We start from the raw sequence: 18766 nt of genomic DNA on the forward strand, positions 1-18766 counted from the left end.
ATTCAAGATCTATGCATCTTGGATCCCTATGTTCAGTCTAACGACATGCTCCTCGACAAGCTCCTTGGTGTACGGGAGCCGTTCGCCACTTCCCTCGTGTTGCGCAGCTCTTGCCCACAAGCAAGAAAATGAAGACTCTCAGGATTTCCATGCCAGAGAGAAACTGGATATACATACAATTTACGTTTATACAAAAATAACAGCTGGTCTTCTAGAACGCCCTGGGCCTGGCAGATCCGAGTCGGGCAGGCGCATCGTGGGGTGGCGCGGATGGCGGGGCGCTGTTGGCCCACGCAGTCAGTCACCCGTCAACCCCACCAATTATTGCATGTGCTGGAGCCGCCGCTGTGCCTGAAGTTCCCAAGAGACATGACCTGCCGACAGTGTTTCGTCCGACTTTGAAACAAACAATCAGACTTTTGCTCCATCTCAATCTCGGAGGGGCCCGTTCAAAACTCGACCGTTGCACCACATTCTAGGCAAGAAAGGCCACCTACCACTTCACGACCTTTAGCTCGCTTTAGGTAGCCAACCATCCCTTTGAAGCACTCAGGGGATCAGCCATCACCAACTCCCTGGAATCTAGAAAGCGCGCGTAAGGTTGGGCTTTTCTTCCTCCTTCAAGTTTTCTGCAGAGACGCACAAGGCATCTCTGCATTACCCAAAAACGGCTTCTCACGAGTCTACCCAGTCTCTCACGCCCTCCGAGGCCCAACGCGATCTCCTTCGCAAAACAACCACCGCGGGAAGCATCCTCTTCAACCGCGCTTACACTTCCAACACCCAACCCCCACCGACTCCGCGCTTCGTCGTTTCGCACCCCGAACGAGCACCACAGTCGAGCTCGCAGAATCAACAAACGGCAAACATGGACGGCAAGAGACAGCACCACAGCTCCTTCCAGCAGCTGGAGAAGCTCGGCGAGGGTACCTATGCGACAGTGAGTCATGCGGCCTTGATATCTGTTTACTTTGTGTGTGGATTGTTCTAACTTTTTCGTTAGGTTTTCAAAGGCCGCAATCGCCAGACGGGCGAATTCGTCGCTCTCAAGGAAATCCATCTCGACTCGGAAGAGGGCACCCCTAGCACGGCTATTAGAGAGATCTCCCTGATGAAGGAGCTGAAACACGAGAATATTGTCGCACTGCACGATGTGATCCACACGGAAAACAAGCTGATGCTTGTCTTTGAGTACATGGACGGTGATCTCAAAAAATACATGGACAACAACGGCGAGCGTGGGATGCTCAAGCCACATATTGTCAAGTCTTTCATGTGGCAATTGCTGCAGGGCATTCACTTCTGTCACGAGAACCGAGTCCTGCACCGCGATCTCAAGCCACAGAATCTTTTGATCAACAACAAGCTGCAGCTCAAGCTTGGTGATTTCGGCCTGGCTCGTGCCTTTGGCATTCCGGTTAACACCTTCAGTAACGAGGTTGTCACGCTCTGGTACCGCGCCCCGGATGTTTTGTTGGGAAGCAGGACATACAACACCAGCATTGACATCTGGTCAGCTGGCTGCATCATGGCCGAGATGTTTTCTGGACGACCGCTGTTCCCTGGTACCACTAACGAGGATCAGACGATCAGGATCTTCAGGATCATGGGCACGCCAACGGAGAGGACGTGGCCGGGGCTGTCACAGTTCCCCGAGTATAAGGCGAATTGGCAGATGTATGCGACGCAGCCGTTGCGGAACATCTTGCCTCAGATTGATGAGAAGGGCATCGATCTTCTTCAGCGGATGCTGCAGTTGCGCCCAGAACTGCGCATCTCGGCGGCCGAGGCGTTGAATCATGAGTGGTTCGCCGAGTTTCACCAGCCTGCGCACCCGCAACAACACCACCCTCAACAGCCGATGATGCATCCTCATCGGGGCTACCAGCAGCACACTGTGTCGAGCCAGAATGTCTATGGAAATTACCAAGGTTAGGGGCCGAGGCCGCATTTATACTCGGATGGTCATGCTATTAGGAAGGCAGGTAGGAGGAAGTAGTTTGGGTAGGAAGGGAAGGTGTTGTGTGTCGGCAACGAGCAAGAAGGAGGACTTTTGACTTCAGTTCTTTATTCTCAGTTATATCATGTGCCATGATGATAATGAGTGGGAGGGGGGGGGAGGAAATGATATTGGTTTTTTTGTTTCTTCCTCATTCGTATCTTTTATATAGCGTCAAGCGGAGGTAGTAGCAGCAGCATAGATAATCTCACGAGATACCCATATTGTTTTTGTTCCAGCATCGGTGAGTGACTATGATTGATGGTTGAGTGATATGAATCAGTTCAAGGATCAGGTGCTCCATGGATTTGGTCAGGGCACCCCGCTAAGAAGGCACATCACACCCCGCTAGCGGCTTATCGATAACCTTAATTTGAGTACAAGTCTCCACTTTTATACGTCGCGCTGCCTTGTGGTGGTGCGCAAGTGGTAGTCACTGCACTTCTAAGACGCAACTTGGCTTGCTCTTTGAACCTTGACTTTTCGACTTTTGCAACAACAACAACAACAACAAAGAGCAACCCAACTCAGTGAAGGATTTTTTTTACTCGGTTGTGTGATGCGCTACCATCTTGCTCCACTCGATTTTTTTTCCATTACAGGGTTTGTTGGGGCTGCTTGATTGATTGATTGATTTGATAAGCGACGACACGACGATGGAGTCGCGCAAAGGTATGCATGCGATAACCCAACCCGACGCGCTAGGGGGGGGTGGGGGGGAGGGTATCAAGCTGATGATGATGGGAAATAATAGACGAAGAAGCGACAATAAAAGTGGCTTCGATGAACAAGAAGTCCATGACGCCGTTGCGGGGGGCGAAAGGCGGAGGGGGGGTGGATGGGAAGATTAAGCTGAAGAAGCCCGGGCCGAGGTTCATCAAGCCGGGGAGTTGGAAGGAGGGGGGGGTTGTGGAGGGTTAGTATCCCCTTTTCGCTCCTTTCGTGCGTTTGGGTGGTGTTGCTGATGGTGTTGGGAGCGACAACAGATGATAAGAAGAAGACAAAAGAAACCACCACCGCCGCCGCCGCCGCCGCGTCGCCCCCCAGCCCCGTGGTCAACCAGCTTGACGAGTCCTCCCGCGAGACGTTTTCTACCGGCCGACCGCTTGATGATGTACCCGAGCTTCAGTCTTGCAAGCACTGCAAGCAGGGGGTTACGAGGATTGCGGCCAAGGAGCATATTGCGCGGTGTTTGAAGATTAAGAAGGAGAAGGCGCAGAGGAAGAAGGAGGCTAGGGAGGCGAGGGAGAGGGCGAAGCAGCAGGAGGAGGCGAGGAAGATTGAGGGGGAGAACGGGGTTGGTGGGGATGATAGTGATGATGATGATGGGGAGGGGGGGAAAGTTGGGGGTGGTGGTGGTGGTGGTGGGACGGCGGGGAAGACGGCGAAGAGGGTTGCCGGGAAGAAGACGGAGGTTGGGGGGAAGAAGAGGAAGGCTGATGGGGAGATGGGGGGGAAGACGAAGAAAAAGAAGGAGGAGCCCAAGGGGAAGGTGGCTAAGCCGAAGGGGCCGGTGGATGTGGAGAGGCAGTGTGGTGTTACGCTAGCTAATGGGCTGCCTTGCGCGAGGAGCTTGACTTGTAAGAGTCATAGTATGAGCGCGAAGAGGGCGGTGCCGGGGAGGAGCTTGCCGTATGACATGTTGTTGTTGGCGTATCAGAAGAAGAATCAGGCCAAGCAGCAAAAGGCGGCGATTGATGCGAATGCGCCTTTGGAGGATGAGGATGATGTGAATGCCGCGGCGGTGGACAGTGATGAGGAGACGGCCGCGGTGATGGCTGCGCTGGCTCATTGGAATCCGCAGCCGGTGGTGCCGCAGCCGGTGTTTACGCCGATTAAGAGGCAGTATCAGCTTTCGAGACTGCATGAGCAGTTGCAGACGGCCACGAATGGTGGGCGGGTCAATATATTCAAGGTCAGCGGCTTCGGCGCCCAGAGGCTTCCGGATGGGCATCCGGGCCTGTTTGATGCCGAGGATGCCCCCGGGGAGCCTGACATCATCATGGGCGGTACCGATTTTCAACGACGCTCGGCGAGTTTCAGTCTTGCTGGACCACCGCAACGGCGGCCGTCGGTGACAGGTCGGGCTTAGAAAGCTCCGCCTGGTATTGCATCGTCGCCTCCACCCCAGTTACCAAGAAACCAGTCAGCGTCTCTCCCTCCCCAGCGACGAGCTAGCCACCCGCTTACAGAAACAGGGTCGAATACTGGCACGATCCCGGGGAGACAGCAGCAGCAGCAACCGGAACCGGAACCGCAACCGCGATCACAACAGGCATACCCAACACCGGTTCTAAAGTCGGAATCTATACCAAACCTCAACCCACCTCGAGCGAGACCATCGCTGTCTCTGAAAGTGCCGAAGTCTCGGCCAAATACACCCAACTTACCTTCTGTCCCATCTCCCCCCGAACAAGAGATGGGGGTCTTGGTGTCGCGGCCAGGGGAGGCTAGACCTAGGCGGCAGGGATTGCCAACACCGGTTATGCTTTCTCGACCGTCTCCCCTTGAGCAACCTGAGCAGTCTGAGCAACCTGGGCAACCTGAGCAACCTGGGCAACCTGAGCAACCCGAGCAACCCGAGCAACCCGAGCAAGAGGACCCGCTCGTTGCTCAAAGACGGGTCATTATACTAGGAAGGCCCGCACAACCGGCTACGTCGTCACCCGCGATGCAGTGGGTGCAGGTCCCGGTGGCAAGTAGTCCACAGACACCTAACCCTCCTCCTACTCCGCGTCTTGGATCGGAGGCGGGTTCACGCCGGGGGTCGATTACAACACAAGGTTCTTCTCCAGTGTTCCCCATGGCTGAACCCCCGGCCAGACCTCAAAAGATTGTCACCTTACAAGTGCCCCCGCAACGAAATCTTCTCCAACAGCAGCAGAAACAGCGGCGAAGCTCTCTTTCATCCCACTTACCTTCGAGTCCGGTAGTGCCGTCTCAGGCAGTTGCAATGGCGCCTCCTGAGCTGAGCCCGGAGACAGTTCCGGCATCACCCATCGCACGGCCTGCTTCACGGGCACGACCCACACATATTCAATTACCGCCACAGCAAGTACCCGCAAACTGGGCAGGAGTGCCTCCTCATCTTCGGCTTCCAAGCCAGGTCTTGCTATCGCAACTGAACACACAGTTTGTACCACGCCGCTTCTCTCAATCACACATCGACCCATCCACTAGCCACGCAGCCCATTATCGACTTGCCCAGTTTCGGGCGATGCAGCAACAAGCCGGGTTTGCTCATCAACTAGAGGCTCAGGCAGCTGGTTTTGCAATGGCAGGGCCAGCCCACCCTATGCCTATGATAAGGCGGGCATCAGATGCTCAGCCGCCGGTGTCGCCGGTGTCGAGGACGATGTCGATGCCGTTAGCGATGCCGGGCTTGTCTCCGTCACAGGTGGAGGCGCGATCGAGGCAGCTGGTGCATGGCGACTTTGTGGGAGGAAACACGGGGGTCGAGTTTATGATGCAGCAGACGCAGGGGTTTGCCGGATACCCAGGTCACCAGCAGCATTATCAGCAACAACTATTTTTACCACATCAACAGAATCCATTTCAGGGCCAGCAGTAGGAGGAGCTGGACTATTTGATGGGTGCTGGGGGGTTGAGTCTATGATGCACGGATTTGTTGTGTACCCTGATCAAGAAGATCCTCTATACCCGCCTTATCGGCGAAACTAATATCATGGCCAGGAATAGGAATACCTGGCTTAGCGGACATATCCTTTTCGGTGCTTTGCCACGAGGAGGAGTGGCTTTTCGATGTTATATACCCCTTTGCTTTCCTTTTCTTCTTTTCTCGGGGTAATTGTCGTTATCTCGACATTGCTACTATTATATCCATGTTTTTCGGTCGGCGTTTTTTTATACATTTTTCCTACGAAGGGTTCCAGGACAGCAATCAATGGGGATGGATATTTTTCTCGGGGTCAAAGAGGGGGGAAGCGAAACGGAGTTTTGGCTTTGATTGTTTACCGTCCTTTCTTTTGCTGGATTTTTTTTTTTTTTTTTTTTTTTTTTTTTTTGCTTTACTTCAATTTGTTAGTTTTGGGCAAAAAGGCTGGGTCAGCTCTGGATTTGACGCAAGGAATTGATGGTTGCTTGGCTTTGAATCGTGCTGGATTACCCTATAGAAGGGGGTTTGTTTCTTGGGGGAAGTGTTTAATCAGTGTTTTATTAGAGGAAATGGGGGGGTGTACACTATAGGGTTTATCATCGCAGGGTGAGAAAGCAGGAATTGATATTTTTGACTGTGCTTGTGGTGGTGAAAGTGAAGATGTGTGTGTGTGGTGGTTTGACGAGATGTGAGGGGTGATGAAGGGGGTGGAGGGAGGTTAAGGGTGAGTCGAGGTGGTGGTTGGTGGGTGTTAAATGGTGGGAGACTGGGGGTGGGGGACATGAAGATTTGAAAGGGGGCGTGTGGCTCAGTTGGTAGAGCGTTCGCTTAGCATATTTGAGAAAAATGAAGGCTCTCTGATGTGAGAGGTGGAGTTCAAACGGTATGCGAAAGGTCCTGGGTTCGATTCCCAGCTCGTCCATGATCCACTATGATAGTAATTCTTTTGCTGGGTCGGGCTGGTTTATCTTTTTGGGGGAAAAGATGGTGGAATTGGCTGTGATATGGGGAATGGTGGCGGCGTTGGTGGTCGGATGTTTTGAACATTCTTTTGATGTGGGAACATTCTTTTGATGTGGGAACATTCTTTTGATGTGGGAACATTCTTTTGATGTGGGAACATTCTTTTGATGTGGGAAGAGATCTAAGTGTTGGTTTTTTGTGCATAGTGTTTCTCTGACCATTTGTCTAGCCAAAAAAAAAAGCAAAAAAAAGAAAAAGATTAAAAAAAAAAAAACTTTTGAATGGACAAGGGGTGAGTTGATAATTGGCCTTAGTTTCTTGTTATTTAGCATCGTCGAGATTATGTATTTTACCCGTTAAGGGGAGATAGTCCCACGATAGACCAGGACAGTGATACTTTGTCGTTGTGGACTTTTATAGTTATATTGAGTCGACTTGGAATCAGACTGCCAGACGCTTCAAAGACGAGAAATCGAAAGAAAGAAGGATTGGGGCTATCTATCTAATTTCTTGACGCCTACCTTAGATATGCAGATGATACCAAGATAGCACCAACCGATCACTTCTACCGCCTGCTCTCCACCCACGCCGCCTCTCCCCTCCTACGTAGGCACATCCGTCATCCCCTCACATCAAAAGTGGCTACCTTACCTTCGGAGCATACTACCGTGTTAATACAGACCACCACGGAACAAGGAGCACCGGGAAGTTTTCTGTTAGGCCAGTCGCTTCCCCGCGGTAGATGGTTCCACAGGATACACAGCTAGAGACGATTCTGCACCCTGCTGCTTGTACGAGGACGAGGGGAATCTCCTAGAGAGGGTGTTTCGATCTCTCGGTCCTTCGACTCAACGATGGAGGAAGGCGACCAAGCTCACGAGCGAGCGCAGCGAAAGCGTCCCAGTCCGAGGGTATGTAGAGGACCGGACCGGGGCCGAATTAGTTGAGTAGTGATTGCAGGTTGCTGGGCGTTGAAAGATTGGGGGACTGGGGCAGGAGGTTGGGTATGTTCTGTTCACTGCTAATCGTGAAATAAAGATCGTGTGGAAGCGGTGGATGGGATTGGTGTTGGGTTGGCTGTTGGAAAACTTGTGTGATGGAGATGTGGTCTAGGAGCGAAGTACGCTCGTGACCTCGAGGTCCTTTGTTGTGATGGGGGAGTGTTGTTTTGTAAGAGGGGAGGTATTGTAAGGGTCAGTATGTAGCTAAGAGGTAGTTGGGTAGGGGTGAACTTGGGTGGGGGTGAACTTGGGTGGGAGATAGGCAGTGGGCGACTCTGGCTACCATCATAGGGCTCAAGACGGATCGTGATGTAACAATATCAATAGGAAGATAATAGTGTCTGAGAATGGACTTGATATTGAATGTGAAAGTCTTTGGAGTTTTGTTGTTGCCAAAGGTCTGACTATATTTCGAGTGCTATACCTTCCCTTGAACTATACTTATTATACGTGTCATTTTAGTTGATAAGAATTTGAATGACGGTGAAAGAGCTCTCAGCTTTCGTTTCTTTAGTCCTCTACATCTCTTTTAGATATACTAAGCTTATGCCCTTTAATTTGGACCCCTCTTCAACCAGTCTACAGCTAGTCCACTGGAACGGTAAAAGAGAACATATGTGGTCACGATTCGGGTAATCCAGCCCATCAAGATAATCTCCTCCGACTTTTCCATCAATAATACGAACGGGCAATCCATTACCACTTTCCGCGGCGTCTTAATCAAAATAGAGCCAGCCACAATAGATAAGATTTTAATCATATATAACTTACTCTTATTTCTATCCTAATTAAGAAGATGTCTACTACCTTTTAGCGATTAAGGATAGAGACGCTAGTTTAATCTATCACAAATCCAATCGCTATCGTTATCCTGTCCTTAGGTCTCCTATACAAGATCGGGTTTGCTATCTGTTCCCCGTTATTCAGTCTCACAGGGATCTCTTGTTCTTCTTAACTACCTGGAAGAAGGTTACATCTCGTGACGTACCTTGGAGGCCGATAAGATTGCCTGAAATCATCTAACGCTTTCCCTCATGAGCAGTGAACTCAAGGTCAGAAAATGGAGTAAAGCAGAAGTCAAACAAGAACTCCTTATAGCCCCAAACTGATCAAAGAGAGAATCTATCACCCTCTCTTTGAGGTCCTGGTCCTATGCGAACCAATATCTCATGACGCGAGGGATCATGGGCTGAACAGGAGACTCATATGCATGAAGATTCTCTTGAACCTGGCCCGGCCAGGCGCAGAGGCTCTAGACTGCTAGATGTTGTTCGCCGGAAAGAGAAAAGATAGCATCCACCAAGAAATTTCTGAGCCGCCACAATCGTATAAAATAAGCGGGGATTAACTAAAGGGGTTTTGTATGAAGAACCGCCGTCGGTAAGGATATAATGTTTTAAATGTTACTTCTTGGGAGTTGGTGATATCTGTGTGTGTAGTGAAAGCCGAATAGGAGAAATTGGTGTTGCTGGCGACTGCCGTATCAACTTTTGAGCAATCCCCGTCTATAACAGCTCGTTTGTCAAACGGTTGGTCGCTCTCCAAGACAGGCCTGAGGACGATGTTTCTCTGAGGTCGTAAGTGACAGTAGGGAGACTGTCGCATTTTTGTAGGGATGACGGTGGAATTGGTGAATATCTCAATAAAGTCTTCTCAACTTCCATATCGAAAAGCTTCCACAAGATCGATTCGTTAGCTGCCCAAATACTTTCAGAAACCCCAATATAAGCATGTGAGAAGATGCAACGGATTTCGGGCAACAGACCTATTCCAAAATCCATTTTATTTCACAAAAGGATCCTTTAAGCTTTGAAACTTACCGTACCTGCATCCTCTCATACATATAACATGTGAAATCCAGAATTGGGTGTCGCAAAAATCGTTGATCACCAACCCTCATGCACCCCACAATCGAACAAACCAGGGGGGGGGGGGGTTCCAGCACGCTAAGAAGCGGGATGACGTCTTGGTTTAAACACTCCGAGCTCCCCCCCACAAACATGCATGGCCGATGCGTTCATGTCCATTGCAACGGGGAAAGAGCATGCATGTTACCGAGGTTCACGATAGTTTTGTCCTGTACCTATATGAATTGACAAGGACCACCCAATCTTTCCGTTTCCTCCCCCAATTTACTTGCTCCCTTCTGATCTTTCTATCACCTCCCACTTGTCGCCTTGTCTGTCCCATCATTTTACACTCACAGAATGCCACGAGCATCCAAACTCCTCCCCTCCCTAGGCCACGCCTCCTCCGGCGCGGCCGGCACAGTAATCTCCACCCTCCTCACCTATCCCCTCGACCTAGTCAACACCCGCCTCAAAGTCCAGCGCCAGCTCCGCCTCGACGACTCCCTCTCCGAAGATGAGTGTTACCGCTCCGTCTTTGACGCCTTTGTCAAGATCTACGACACCGAGGGCGGGATCCCGGCATTCTTTTCCGGTTTGAGCGCCGATGTTCTCAAATCAGCGGCGGATTCATTTCTGTTCTTTTTGTTTTATACCGTAAGTCCCCCCACCCCCAACCATTGATAATAGTAGGGAAATGCTGACAGAGGTTGGGATAGTGGTTCCGCGCGCGACGCCTCGTAGGCCGACATCCGGATCTGCAATATCTAAGAGTTGTCGAGGAGCTGGCGGTGGGAGCTGCAGCGGGGGCTTGCGCAAAGTTGTTCACCACCCCGGTGAGCAACGTTGTCACACGGAGGCAGACGGCGTCGTTGCTGGATAGGTCGCCGTCTTCCTCACCTACACGGAAACAACAAACGCAAAAAGGGTTTTGGGAGGTGCTGAGGGAGATTCAGGCTGAGAAGGGGGGTGTTCTTGGACTTTGGGCTGGATATTCAGCATCTTTGGTCTTGACGCTCAACCCAAGCTTGACATTCTTCTTGCAGGCGATACTGAAGAGGGTGTTGGTTGACAGAAAGAAGTGGGACGATCCGGGGAGCGGGGTCACCTTTTTGCTGGCGGCGATGAGCAAAGTTGGCGCTACTGCTGTTACCTACCCGTTTCAGATTGGAAAGGCGAGGCTGCAGATGGGGCGTAAGAGTAGTGAGGGTGAGGGTGAAAAGGAGAAGAGGGGTGGGATCTTTAATACTGTGGCGAGGATACGAAGGGAGGAGGGGGTCAGGGCGTTGTATGATGGGATTGGAGGCGAGTTGTTGAAGGGTTTCTTTAACCACGGGACGACAATGCTGACAAAGGATGTGGTGCATGGGGTTATTATTAAGCTGTATTACATCGTGGCTGGGTTCTTGGTGCAATGGCCTGCTTTGAAGAGGATATTGGTGGGGAGGATGAGGAAGAGAAATGAGAAAGGGGGCTGGCAACTGGTTGGGAGGGGAGTGCTGGCGGATCTGGTAAAAGGCGGGAGGATTGGGGCATCAATGATGAGGTGACGCCGATTATGAAATACATTGATTGTTATATAGAAGAATATTGGGTATTTGCGGGCGTTCCGGATAAAACATCTACACGGTAAAAGTTACAGTGTCCTTTTTGACCGTGTTGGCTCCTCCCGCAGAAAAGCCAGTACCTTCTCTGCGTAGCTCGACGAGGCCGGGACGTACTTTTTCTTTCTCTTTGCCCTCCTTCTCTTTCTTGCTGGGTTTGAACTCTGTCAGGTTAGCTTCACAGACATAACACAAGACCGGTTCTGATGACTTGGAGGAGGAAGGCTTCATGAACTGGTCGACGCAGCTCTTGCAAAGGACGTGGCCGCATGGCTTTGCTAGAGTGGCTTTGGATGAGTTGGTCAGGCCCTTTTTACAGGCAGGACATATTCTTGTTGTCTTTTTGGTGGAGGAATCGGTTTCTTCGGTGAAGTGGATTGTTACGAGAGTGTGAAGGGAGTAATAGTGGGGGTTGTCTTGTGAGCTCGAGGGACAAGTTGGTTGGGTTTTGGTCTTCCTCTTGACTTCGTGGAGGGTGTTGTTTTTGTTGGAGGAGGGCGTTACGAATGGGGACCAGAAGGAGGGCAGTGTTGGTTTTGCGGCCTGATTTGATGTTAGCTATTTATCCAGTTGAAACATATGCCTTGAAGGTGGCCGTACCTTTTCACTGTCAATCGCCTTTCTTGCCTTGGCTCTTTCCTCGGATGCAATACGTGCTAATTCGTCCTCGTCAAGGGCAAACTTGCGTTTCTCGCCCGTTTTCGCAGTAGGATCAGGTGTCCCGTTTGATTCCGATGGTGTTGCCTCAGGTGGCGGTTTTCCAATTGGTGTTGATGTTGACGTCGACGACTTCCTCCCATCGGCTCGAGCAGCAGGCTTGAGACTCAGCCCGGCCTGTGTCAACTCAAACTCCCGAATTGCCCTCGCCTCGGCCTCGGCATCGGCACGCGCCTGCTCCTCCAGAGCCTCCTTGTCTTCCTGTTCACGGGCCTTTTCATTGCGTTTGATTTCTTTCTTTTGGGCGAGGATGTTGCTCAGGGCGCATTCGCGGCAGAATAAGTCGCCGTTGGTGCATGCGACAGGATCGATGGCGGGCTCCAGACATAGCCAGCAGGAGGCAAACGGGAGGAAGGAGTCGCGGCCGAGACGGGCGGTGGAATCACCCCAGGCCGCGCGAGCCATGGTCCGCTCGTGGGAGGTGAAGATTGGGCGGGTGGTGTTTCTTTTGCCTGGAGGGTTAGCTTGCATGGCTGTACCTCAAATAAATGTATGACTTACTGTGTGCCATATTTGCGCGTGTCGATATCAACTGCTAAGATCTCAATGTTGGGAAGAAGTTTCAACCAGCAACAGAGCTGCTGTCAAAATAAATGTGGGTCGATTTCAATACTGGGGAAGCTTGGCATTAAACCCCCCCTTGTCCTTTTACCAGGGGAGGCGACAGGGCACATGCTAAAATCGGCGCGGGTCGCGTTCTTTTCTGTTGCGGGCCGCGATTTTGAACTTTGTCTCCATCTTTCCGATCGCTCGGAAGAGAGAAGGGTGTGTGTGTGTGTGTGTGTGTGTGGGCCCTCCTCGTGGTGGGCGACTGACAAACCTGCTGAAGAGAAACTCGAAGCTTTTTGTTGGTCCTGCGCCGTTTCTTGCTTTTTTGCCCGTCACATCACTCACACCTCGTCTTCTTTTACGGTCGGGTCTCTTCACGATTCCCATATCTTATATCTTTGCTCTCTCTTTTTTCCACTTTCCTCCCCCTCGGCAATGCAATAGACCACCAGTTTCGCTGCTCTTTTTCTCGGGGGCCTCAACAAAAATCTCTAACTCCTTCCTGTTTTTAACCGTCACAGTGTTACATCGGGCAACAAACCATCCTCTTAACTTATAAACTCACCTCACCCACAGATATATCTCACTTACACATCACCATTGGTAATACAACATTGAGTTTTAATATCCCCCCCGAGTATCGTAAAACTCAAATGTCAGAACAACAATCCCAAGAACTCCGCGAAATGTCGCCGTCGCGGCCGCCGGCACAGATGCCGAGCCTGTCGATGCGCGTAAAGTCGTCGATGATTATGGGGATCACGGGTCTGATCTCGCGCTGCTTCCTGCACGGGTTCAACACGGTAGAGACGCACGGGCTGGCTCAGTTCAGGGAGCTGTTGGACAGCCGGGCTGATCCGGAGAAGAGGGAGAGGGGATTGTTAACTGGTATTTTCTCACCCAGTTTTATCCTCTGCTGTATTAATATATTTTTATACTGTAATATCAAAGTCCGCTGACTTGTATGTGGTTCTTAGTTTCCAACCATGTCAGCGTGTGAGTGATGATCTTCAAATGCTGTGATACAAGATGAGGTTGAAACTCATGATTAATCCAGTCTTGACGACCCCATGGTATGGGGTTTGCTGCCTCTTTCATACGCCTTCAACCCTAACAACCTCCGTTGGACATTAGGGGCACATGACATCTGCTTCAAGAACCAGTTTGTTCCCCCATCCCCAATATCCCCCGTTGTATCTCATTAACCCTTTGTCCTAGACTCTTCTCCTCCTTCTTCACCCACGGCCAAGTCCTCCCCTGCCACCGATCCAAACACTCCCCCCACGGCGGCCTCTTCCAACCCTGCATGACGCAAGCCATCCGCCTCCTCTCCCACCCGTCCCCCTCCCCTCCCGCATCACCCTACTACACCACCACCGGCACCGACTCGATCCTCTCCCCGCTAACGCACCCCCAACACCGCCGGTACAGCTGGGTGCACGTCTTCCCCGAGGGGCTGGTCCATCAACACCCCGATGTTGATTTGCGGTACTTCAAGTGGGGCGTCGCGAGGCTCATCTTGGAGTCTGAGCCAAGCCCGGATATTGTCCCCATGTTTATCGACGGAACGCAAAAGTGCATGGCGGAGGACAGGGGGTTTCCAAAGTTTTTGCCGAGGGTGGGCAAGACGGTGAGGGTTACTTTTGGGGGGGTGCTGGACTATGAGGCGACGTTTGGGGACTTGAAGGCGAGGTGGGATGAGCTTGTCAGGAGGGAGACTAAGAAGGGGAATACGACGAAAACGGTGGGGTGGTTGTGGAAGACAGCTGTGATTGAACAGACAGATGATGGGGATGGGGATGGGCAACGACAGGTGGGCGAGTTGACGAGTGAGGAGTTACGCAACGGCAGAGAGGCGAGGGAGATCAGAATTGAGGTTGCGAGGAGGATGAGGGAGGAGATTTTGCGGTTGAGGAGCGAGAGGGGGGTTTACAAGGAGAGCGAGGAGAGTTTTGGAAGGGCGGAGACGTGGAGGGTGGATAAGGGGGAGGAGGGGAAGAAGTATAGGAGCCGGGTTGATGGGAGTCAGATTAATCAGGATTAGGAGACTTGAGGAAAAGAATTTGGGATTGGAATTTGGGGATGGGTGGTGTTTATCGGCTTGTTGTGTATATATTTTTGTTTTACTTCGCGTGGTGTTTGGGAAAGATAAAAAAGCGGGAGAGAGGATGGCTAGAGATAGATTTGGGAGGGGAGCGAACGAATTGTACCATGAGGAATTTCTTTCAACTGTATTTTGCTTTTGGTTGGGAATGTGTGAGGTGTTGGTATGATCGTGAGATGATCGAGTCGCTCTGCGGACAACGGCAACGACCTAATCTTGAAAGTCTTGCTTGTTGGCAGGTGCAGAACAACACAGCACTTCTGAGGAGATGTCGCATCTCGCCAGTGTATGACAGGTGTTTTTATGGAGGCATTGTTTCAAAAGTAAAGAAAGAAAAGCAAAAAGCTCACCGGCCAACCTTGAGAGTGGCCAGCTACGAAAACCCTACGGGGGTTTTTACTTCGTAATCGAAGTCGGGGGCTATCGGTTGCAAGCCCCCGGCTGGGGGGCGGTAACAGCAGCTCTTACAGCTTGACCATTTGTCCTGACCACAGAGTCAGTGGCGCCCTAGCCAAGATGCTCGAGCTGCTGTTAGAAGGTAGGTGGTTGACCTGGTATAGAAACCGTCGTTCTGTTCTGGGAAGGTGCAGACATCAGCATAGGGAAGGAGCGAGCAGGGATGGGTGGTCCATGCTTGAATGCTAGAGGTGGACAGGAGATGTTGAGCCTGTGGTTTGCTTTTGCTCATCACACATCACGGTCACGGCCAAGGTCTTTGGATTTCAGGTAGTGAAGGGAATATTTTCGATTTCATCTTCAGATATCCTGAAAGATTCAACTCGGAGGCAGTGGTACTCTTTTAAGCAGAGTATAAACACACTTTGATGACCTCATATACAACCCAGTTCTCACGGATATCCCTCCTCCTTGATCCAAACAGGCGACCCCCTTTCTGGTGACCCCTCCGACTCAATAGTCTTGGCCAGCATACCCGACAACACCTTCGACTGGTACATCCCCATCTTGGCCCATATCGTCTCCAGTATCCCCATCGCCCACGTTCGGTAATGCCTCGGTATCCCCGGCGCCACTCCCGCGACTTTGATCTCAAATAATAACGTCGGTATTCCTGCAATACCAATCACTGCGCCGCCTTGCGTTTTGTCAAAGTGTTCGAGGTGTTCAGGTTGGAGGTTTGGATGCCGGTAGTGTGTTGGGATGGAGATGAGTGTATCCCTCACAAGACGGACAAGGCAGTCTTGTATTTGCTGTATTTTCTTGTCGGATATAAGAGACGAGCTGCTGCTCGGGAAGCGCTGGACGCTTTCGATGAGGAGCTGGCTGAGCATAATTCTCGCCCAGCGGTAATGATTCCATATCCGGGCAAAGTACATGTCGGTGTAGATGTGATAACGGCCCTCAAAGACCGCATCTGGTGGGAAGAAGTTGTCGCTGACTTGCTCTTCGATGACGGTCCATGGTCCGTCCTGGCGATCCTCCCAGGCGCCAAACTGCGCGTCTAGAGCAAGAGCTGTGCCGATCATGTCGGTGGTGGCTTGCTGTCCGTCGATAAAGTGTTGGCTTCGTACATAGCCTGATAGCTTGACCAACTCTACTACAGGGAGGATAAGTTCGGTCGATGGTATCTCCTTTGGTGTGGCCATGTTGGCGCCCATGGAAAGCCATTGTTGGAATGGTGGGGGTAGGCCTCCTTCGCCGGTTTGTGGCTCTGGTCGGGAGGGGATCATGTTGTTTGGTTCTGGTGACGTGTACTGGAAGGCGCCCTGGGTCGACGCTATCATGGAAAAGCACAGCTGGAGGAGCCCGCGGAGACCTTCAGATTGCGATTGGTGAAAGGGCAAAAAGCTTGTTAGAATGGCAGCACCGCCCATGATATGAGTTCGCGCTCCAGGGGCTGGCTTCTCGTCTCTTCCGCGAACAACCTTGATTCGGCGTTAGCAGAAACCAGCATTCAGAACTGAGGTACGGTACTCACCTCGTACATGGCCATCATGACTACAGCTCGGAGAATGACATCGAGGTCAAGTTCCGGAACATGCCTGGCCATGATGGAGGACGAAATATTGTGCAACGCACGCCCATAGTGTTGTTTCGATAACGTACTCAATTTCTTGTCGCCGTTAATGTTGGACAAGCTGGCCAGCCCAACGGCTGCCATGATTTCTCGCGTTATTGCTGAGTGGACCCATGGCCTTCCTTGAAGCTCCTGCCCGACCTTTGGCTCATCTGGAAGTCCAATCACATAATGCTCAATGTAAAACTGAATAGCCCTGTCGACGGCATTGATGGATATCTCCGTGGGCACTCTGTACCCCAGTTCGAGGGCTTCTCGTTTGAAGGTGATCGCCGATGATGCCGATTGTGGTGATTGGGAGGCTGCCAGCCGACGTCGTATACTAATTGGAGATGCTGTTAATGTCGACGTTGGCGAGGTGGCCGAGGAAGATGAAGATGTTGATGGCGTTGGCGAAGATCCTGATCCTTCTCCCTGTTCGGATGTATCCGGCACACCCCACTGTTGGTGTGCTCTTTTTATAACTTTGCTACTCTCATCCCGGAACATCAACGAGAGCTGGTCTCGGTACCCGGGACACGGCTTACCCACCCGGATGCATTGCGCACACTGAGGGCGGACTTTGTCGCACTGCGAGGCACCACATGTCCGTCAGCACAAGATCCAGAACCCTTCCACCGGTACACTGATCTTCGATCCTTTGACACGACACAGATCTGACAGATGACAGACCGCCAGGTGAGCCCGCAGGCAGGTATCTATAGCGGGAACACGACCCGAAGCTCTGGGCCACATGGGCGGCTGCGGATTGGGCCGGGCCCTGCCTGGTAGTGTCTGGTATATGTAGTCTGATGTCAGGGCATGGGGCTTAATACGTAAAAACTCACCTTGATGCGTCTCGTTCGACAGTTCTGGCAGCCCTGTGATGCCTTTCCACAGTAAACCATGGTTGATTTCGGTGTTCTCGTAAACAAAAGGCCAGAATGGGTATTCAACTCGCCGCCCGCATCCCCGCCCTCGCGCTCAGTTTTGCTGCGTTACTCCAGATATTGGCGGGGACTCGCCGGTAGTTAACCGAGCAGGGAAACCACTTCGTCGATAGAGGGGAGATGGCGGACAAATGGCGGTCACTCTTCGGGAGCTTCCATCAGGCAGGTCGCATTCGCTTCGCAACGGCGTGCGCATGCTATGCTATGCAGCAGCGTGATACGGCATCACTGCTGGTGGCAAGAAGACGGCAGAGTACGGTATGATATAGGGTGATTAGTAATAAATAATGGGGAGTTAGTTGCTCAAGGGCCAGAAGTGAGCTGAGGGCTTGGGACTTGTTCCTGAGAAACGGGAGCCTCGGTCTCTTGTACCCTGAGAGATGTGAACACAAGGACAGCTTGGCATAAAAAAAGGCCAACGAGAGATGATCCGCGATCGGCACCCGCTTGTGATGTGATATGATATCAAAAAAATATAAGAGAACGTAGGGAGTTCGGTGGTGAAATTGAAGCAGATGGGGAGCTGCCTGGCCAGATGGCTGATGGCTGATGGACCCCAGAAATAACGGCCAATTACCCACAGTTCTAAAAGCTCCAGCGATTCGAAGCTGAAGCAAGTGAGGTGGGAAGCTGCCAGCATTTCAGTGGGCATCGTGGAAACTATAGCGCCGTTGGGTTCTCGCGTGCTTCCGCCAGGTTCCCCGCCATTCCTATCCGAGTAGCTGTGACTTGTCGCTAGCCACGACTGCAACTCTGGCGCAGGTATCCGGAACACCCGCTGCTCTGCCGGGGGTCAATTAAACCGGCCGATGCGCCGAATGTCAATGCGCTGCGGCGTGCACAGGCCCGGCAGCTGCCATCCGGCGGCACTAACGCCAGCAAGATGCGGGGTGACACCTGTGACGCAGCCTTGGTATCTTGGAGTATTGGGGTTTCTGACAACATGTGCTTGTTTACCTGCTGTAAGTTGCTAACTTGACACAGCACAGGTGTCCACAGAAAAATTTGGCCAGATTTTGCGCCTTGCTGTCGCCAGAACGATCATTACGATGCAACGGTGATGTTTGGCTGGAGGCTATCGTGTTTCATGGTGGGCTTGGGTTCAATAGATCTGGATGATGTGGTAGCAGTGCCCCGCCGCGAGATTCGAACTCACCTAGTGGTTTGATCGAGGATCGGTTTCTTCAAACGACGGCGACGGCTTGCTGCTGGACATCAGTTTCCGACCCTGGCTCCCTGGTTCACCAACAAGCCACGCATTGAATATGATCTGCGGCGGATCTCTATCAGCATCAGGGTAAGGATCGAAATCAGACAAAGTCAGTTGTGGCATGATAAAACCATTAGATCTATAAACCGACGATTCCTCGCGTATTTGGTCTCTATGCTAGGTTGCCATGCT

At 51.7% G+C, this 18766-nt stretch overlaps 7 protein-coding genes and 1 non-coding gene across 8 annotated transcripts; 5 read left to right on the plus strand and 3 right to left on the minus strand.

Annotated features, from left to right (window-relative positions):
- The first annotated feature begins 200 nt into the window (after positions 1-200).
- On the plus strand, positions 201-2236 carry PHO85 (negative regulator of the PHO system). Its single transcript, XM_062882256.1, has 2 exons — positions 201-940; positions 1004-2236. The coding sequence occupies exons 1-2, from the start codon at positions 869-871 to the stop codon at positions 1934-1936; spliced, it is 1005 nt and encodes a 334-aa protein (XP_062728273.1). The 5' UTR covers positions 201-868; the 3' UTR covers positions 1937-2236.
- A 217-nt stretch (positions 2237-2453) lies between these two features.
- Positions 2454-5570, plus strand: sgf73 (SAGA complex subunit Sgf73; the record flags this gene model as incomplete). The annotated part of the gene is given in 5 exon segments (XM_062882257.1): positions 2454-2671; positions 2754-2915; positions 2986-4073; positions 4081-4144; positions 4198-5570. Coding segments are annotated over 5 exon segments (2703 nt in total). The 5' UTR covers positions 2454-2655.
- Positions 5571-6412: 842 nt separating this feature from the next.
- Positions 6413-6537, plus strand: QC761_0106800. The gene has a single exon. It is a non-coding gene; the product is annotated as a tRNA-Ala (tRNA).
- A 2386-nt stretch (positions 6538-8923) lies between these two features.
- Positions 8924-9184, minus strand: QC761_707060 (uncharacterized protein; the record flags this gene model as incomplete). Its single annotated transcript, XM_062882258.1, has 1 exon — positions 8924-9184. The coding sequence occupies one exon, from the start codon at positions 9182-9184 to the stop codon at positions 8924-8926; it is 261 nt and encodes an 86-aa protein (XP_062728275.1).
- A 332-nt stretch (positions 9185-9516) lies between these two features.
- QC761_707070 (uncharacterized protein) lies at positions 9517-11467 on the plus strand. Its single transcript, XM_062882259.1, has 2 exons — positions 9517-10083; positions 10146-11467. Exons 1-2 carry the CDS (start codon positions 9787-9789, stop codon positions 10974-10976), a joined length of 1128 nt encoding a protein of 375 aa, XP_062728276.1. The 5' UTR covers positions 9517-9786; the 3' UTR covers positions 10977-11467.
- On the minus strand, positions 10983-12508 carry QC761_707080 (uncharacterized protein). Its single transcript, XM_062882260.1, has 3 exons — positions 12249-12508; positions 11631-12199; positions 10983-11573 (listed from the first exon to the last, which is right to left on the minus strand). The coding sequence occupies exons 1-3, from the start codon at positions 12256-12258 to the stop codon at positions 11049-11051; spliced, it is 1104 nt and encodes a 367-aa protein (XP_062728277.1). The 5' UTR covers positions 12259-12508; the 3' UTR covers positions 10983-11048.
- On the plus strand, positions 12488-14515 carry TAZ1 (Lyso-phosphatidylcholine acyltransferase). The gene is made up of 4 exons (XM_062882261.1): positions 12488-13235; positions 13274-13292; positions 13354-13458; positions 13515-14515. The coding sequence occupies exons 1-4, from the start codon at positions 12950-12952 to the stop codon at positions 14338-14340; spliced, it is 1236 nt and encodes a 411-aa protein (XP_062728278.1). The 5' UTR covers positions 12488-12949; the 3' UTR covers positions 14341-14515.
- Positions 14516-15130: 615 nt separating this feature from the next.
- QC761_707100 (uncharacterized protein) lies at positions 15131-18134 on the minus strand. Its single transcript, XM_062882262.1, has 3 exons — positions 17263-18134; positions 16337-17005; positions 15131-16283 (listed from the first exon to the last, which is right to left on the minus strand). The coding sequence occupies exons 1-3, from the start codon at positions 17320-17322 to the stop codon at positions 15249-15251; spliced, it is 1764 nt and encodes a 587-aa protein (XP_062728279.1). The 5' UTR covers positions 17323-18134; the 3' UTR covers positions 15131-15248.
- Positions 18135-18766: the final 632 nt, after the last annotated feature.

Source organism: Podospora bellae-mahoneyi, chromosome 7, assembly GCF_035222275.1.
Source record: "Podospora bellae-mahoneyi strain CBS 112042 chromosome 7, whole genome shotgun sequence".
NCBI lineage: Eukaryota > Fungi > Ascomycota > Sordariomycetes > Sordariales > Podosporaceae > Podospora > Podospora bellae-mahoneyi.

What these genes read in the sequence shown, in the direction of transcription:
- QC761_707070 (XM_062882259.1), top strand. Translation starts at nt 9,787, where the DNA reads ATGCCACGAGCATCCAAACTCCTCCCCTCCCTAGGCCACGCCTCCTCC. An exon ending in TGTTCTTTTTGTTTTATACC is followed by an intron (nt 10,084 to 10,145) that starts GTAAGTCCCCCC and finishes AGGTTGGGATAG; the next exon opens with TGGTTCCGCGCGCGACGCCT.
- PHO85 (XM_062882256.1), top strand. Translation starts at nt 869, where the DNA reads ATGGACGGCAAGAGACAGCACCACAGCTCCTTCCAGCAGCTGGAGAAG. An exon ending in GCGAGGGTACCTATGCGACA is followed by an intron (nt 941 to 1,003) that starts GTGAGTCATGCG and finishes CTTTTTCGTTAG; the next exon opens with GTTTTCAAAGGCCGCAATCG.
- QC761_707080 (XM_062882260.1), bottom strand. An exon ending in AGGCGATTGACAGTGAAAAG is followed by an intron (nt 11,574 to 11,630) that starts GTACGGCCACCT and finishes ACATCAAATCAG; the next exon opens with GCCGCAAAACCAACACTGCC.
- TAZ1 (XM_062882261.1), top strand. Translation starts at nt 12,950, where the DNA reads ATGTCAGAACAACAATCCCAAGAACTCCGCGAAATGTCGCCGTCGCGG. An exon ending in GACATCTGCTTCAAGAACCA is followed by an intron (nt 13,459 to 13,514) that starts GTTTGTTCCCCC and finishes CCTTTGTCCTAG; the next exon opens with ACTCTTCTCCTCCTTCTTCA.
- QC761_707100 (XM_062882262.1), bottom strand. Translation starts at nt 17,322, where the DNA reads ATGGTTTACTGTGGAAAGGCATCACAGGGCTGCCAGAACTGTCGAACG. An exon ending in GTCGAACGAGACGCATCAAG is followed by an intron (nt 17,006 to 17,262) that starts GTGAGTTTTTAC and finishes GGTGCCTCGCAG; the next exon opens with TGCGACAAAGTCCGCCCTCA. An exon ending in TCATGATGGCCATGTACGAG is followed by an intron (nt 16,284 to 16,336) that starts GTGAGTACCGTA and finishes CGCCGAATCAAG; the next exon opens with GTTGTTCGCGGAAGAGACGA.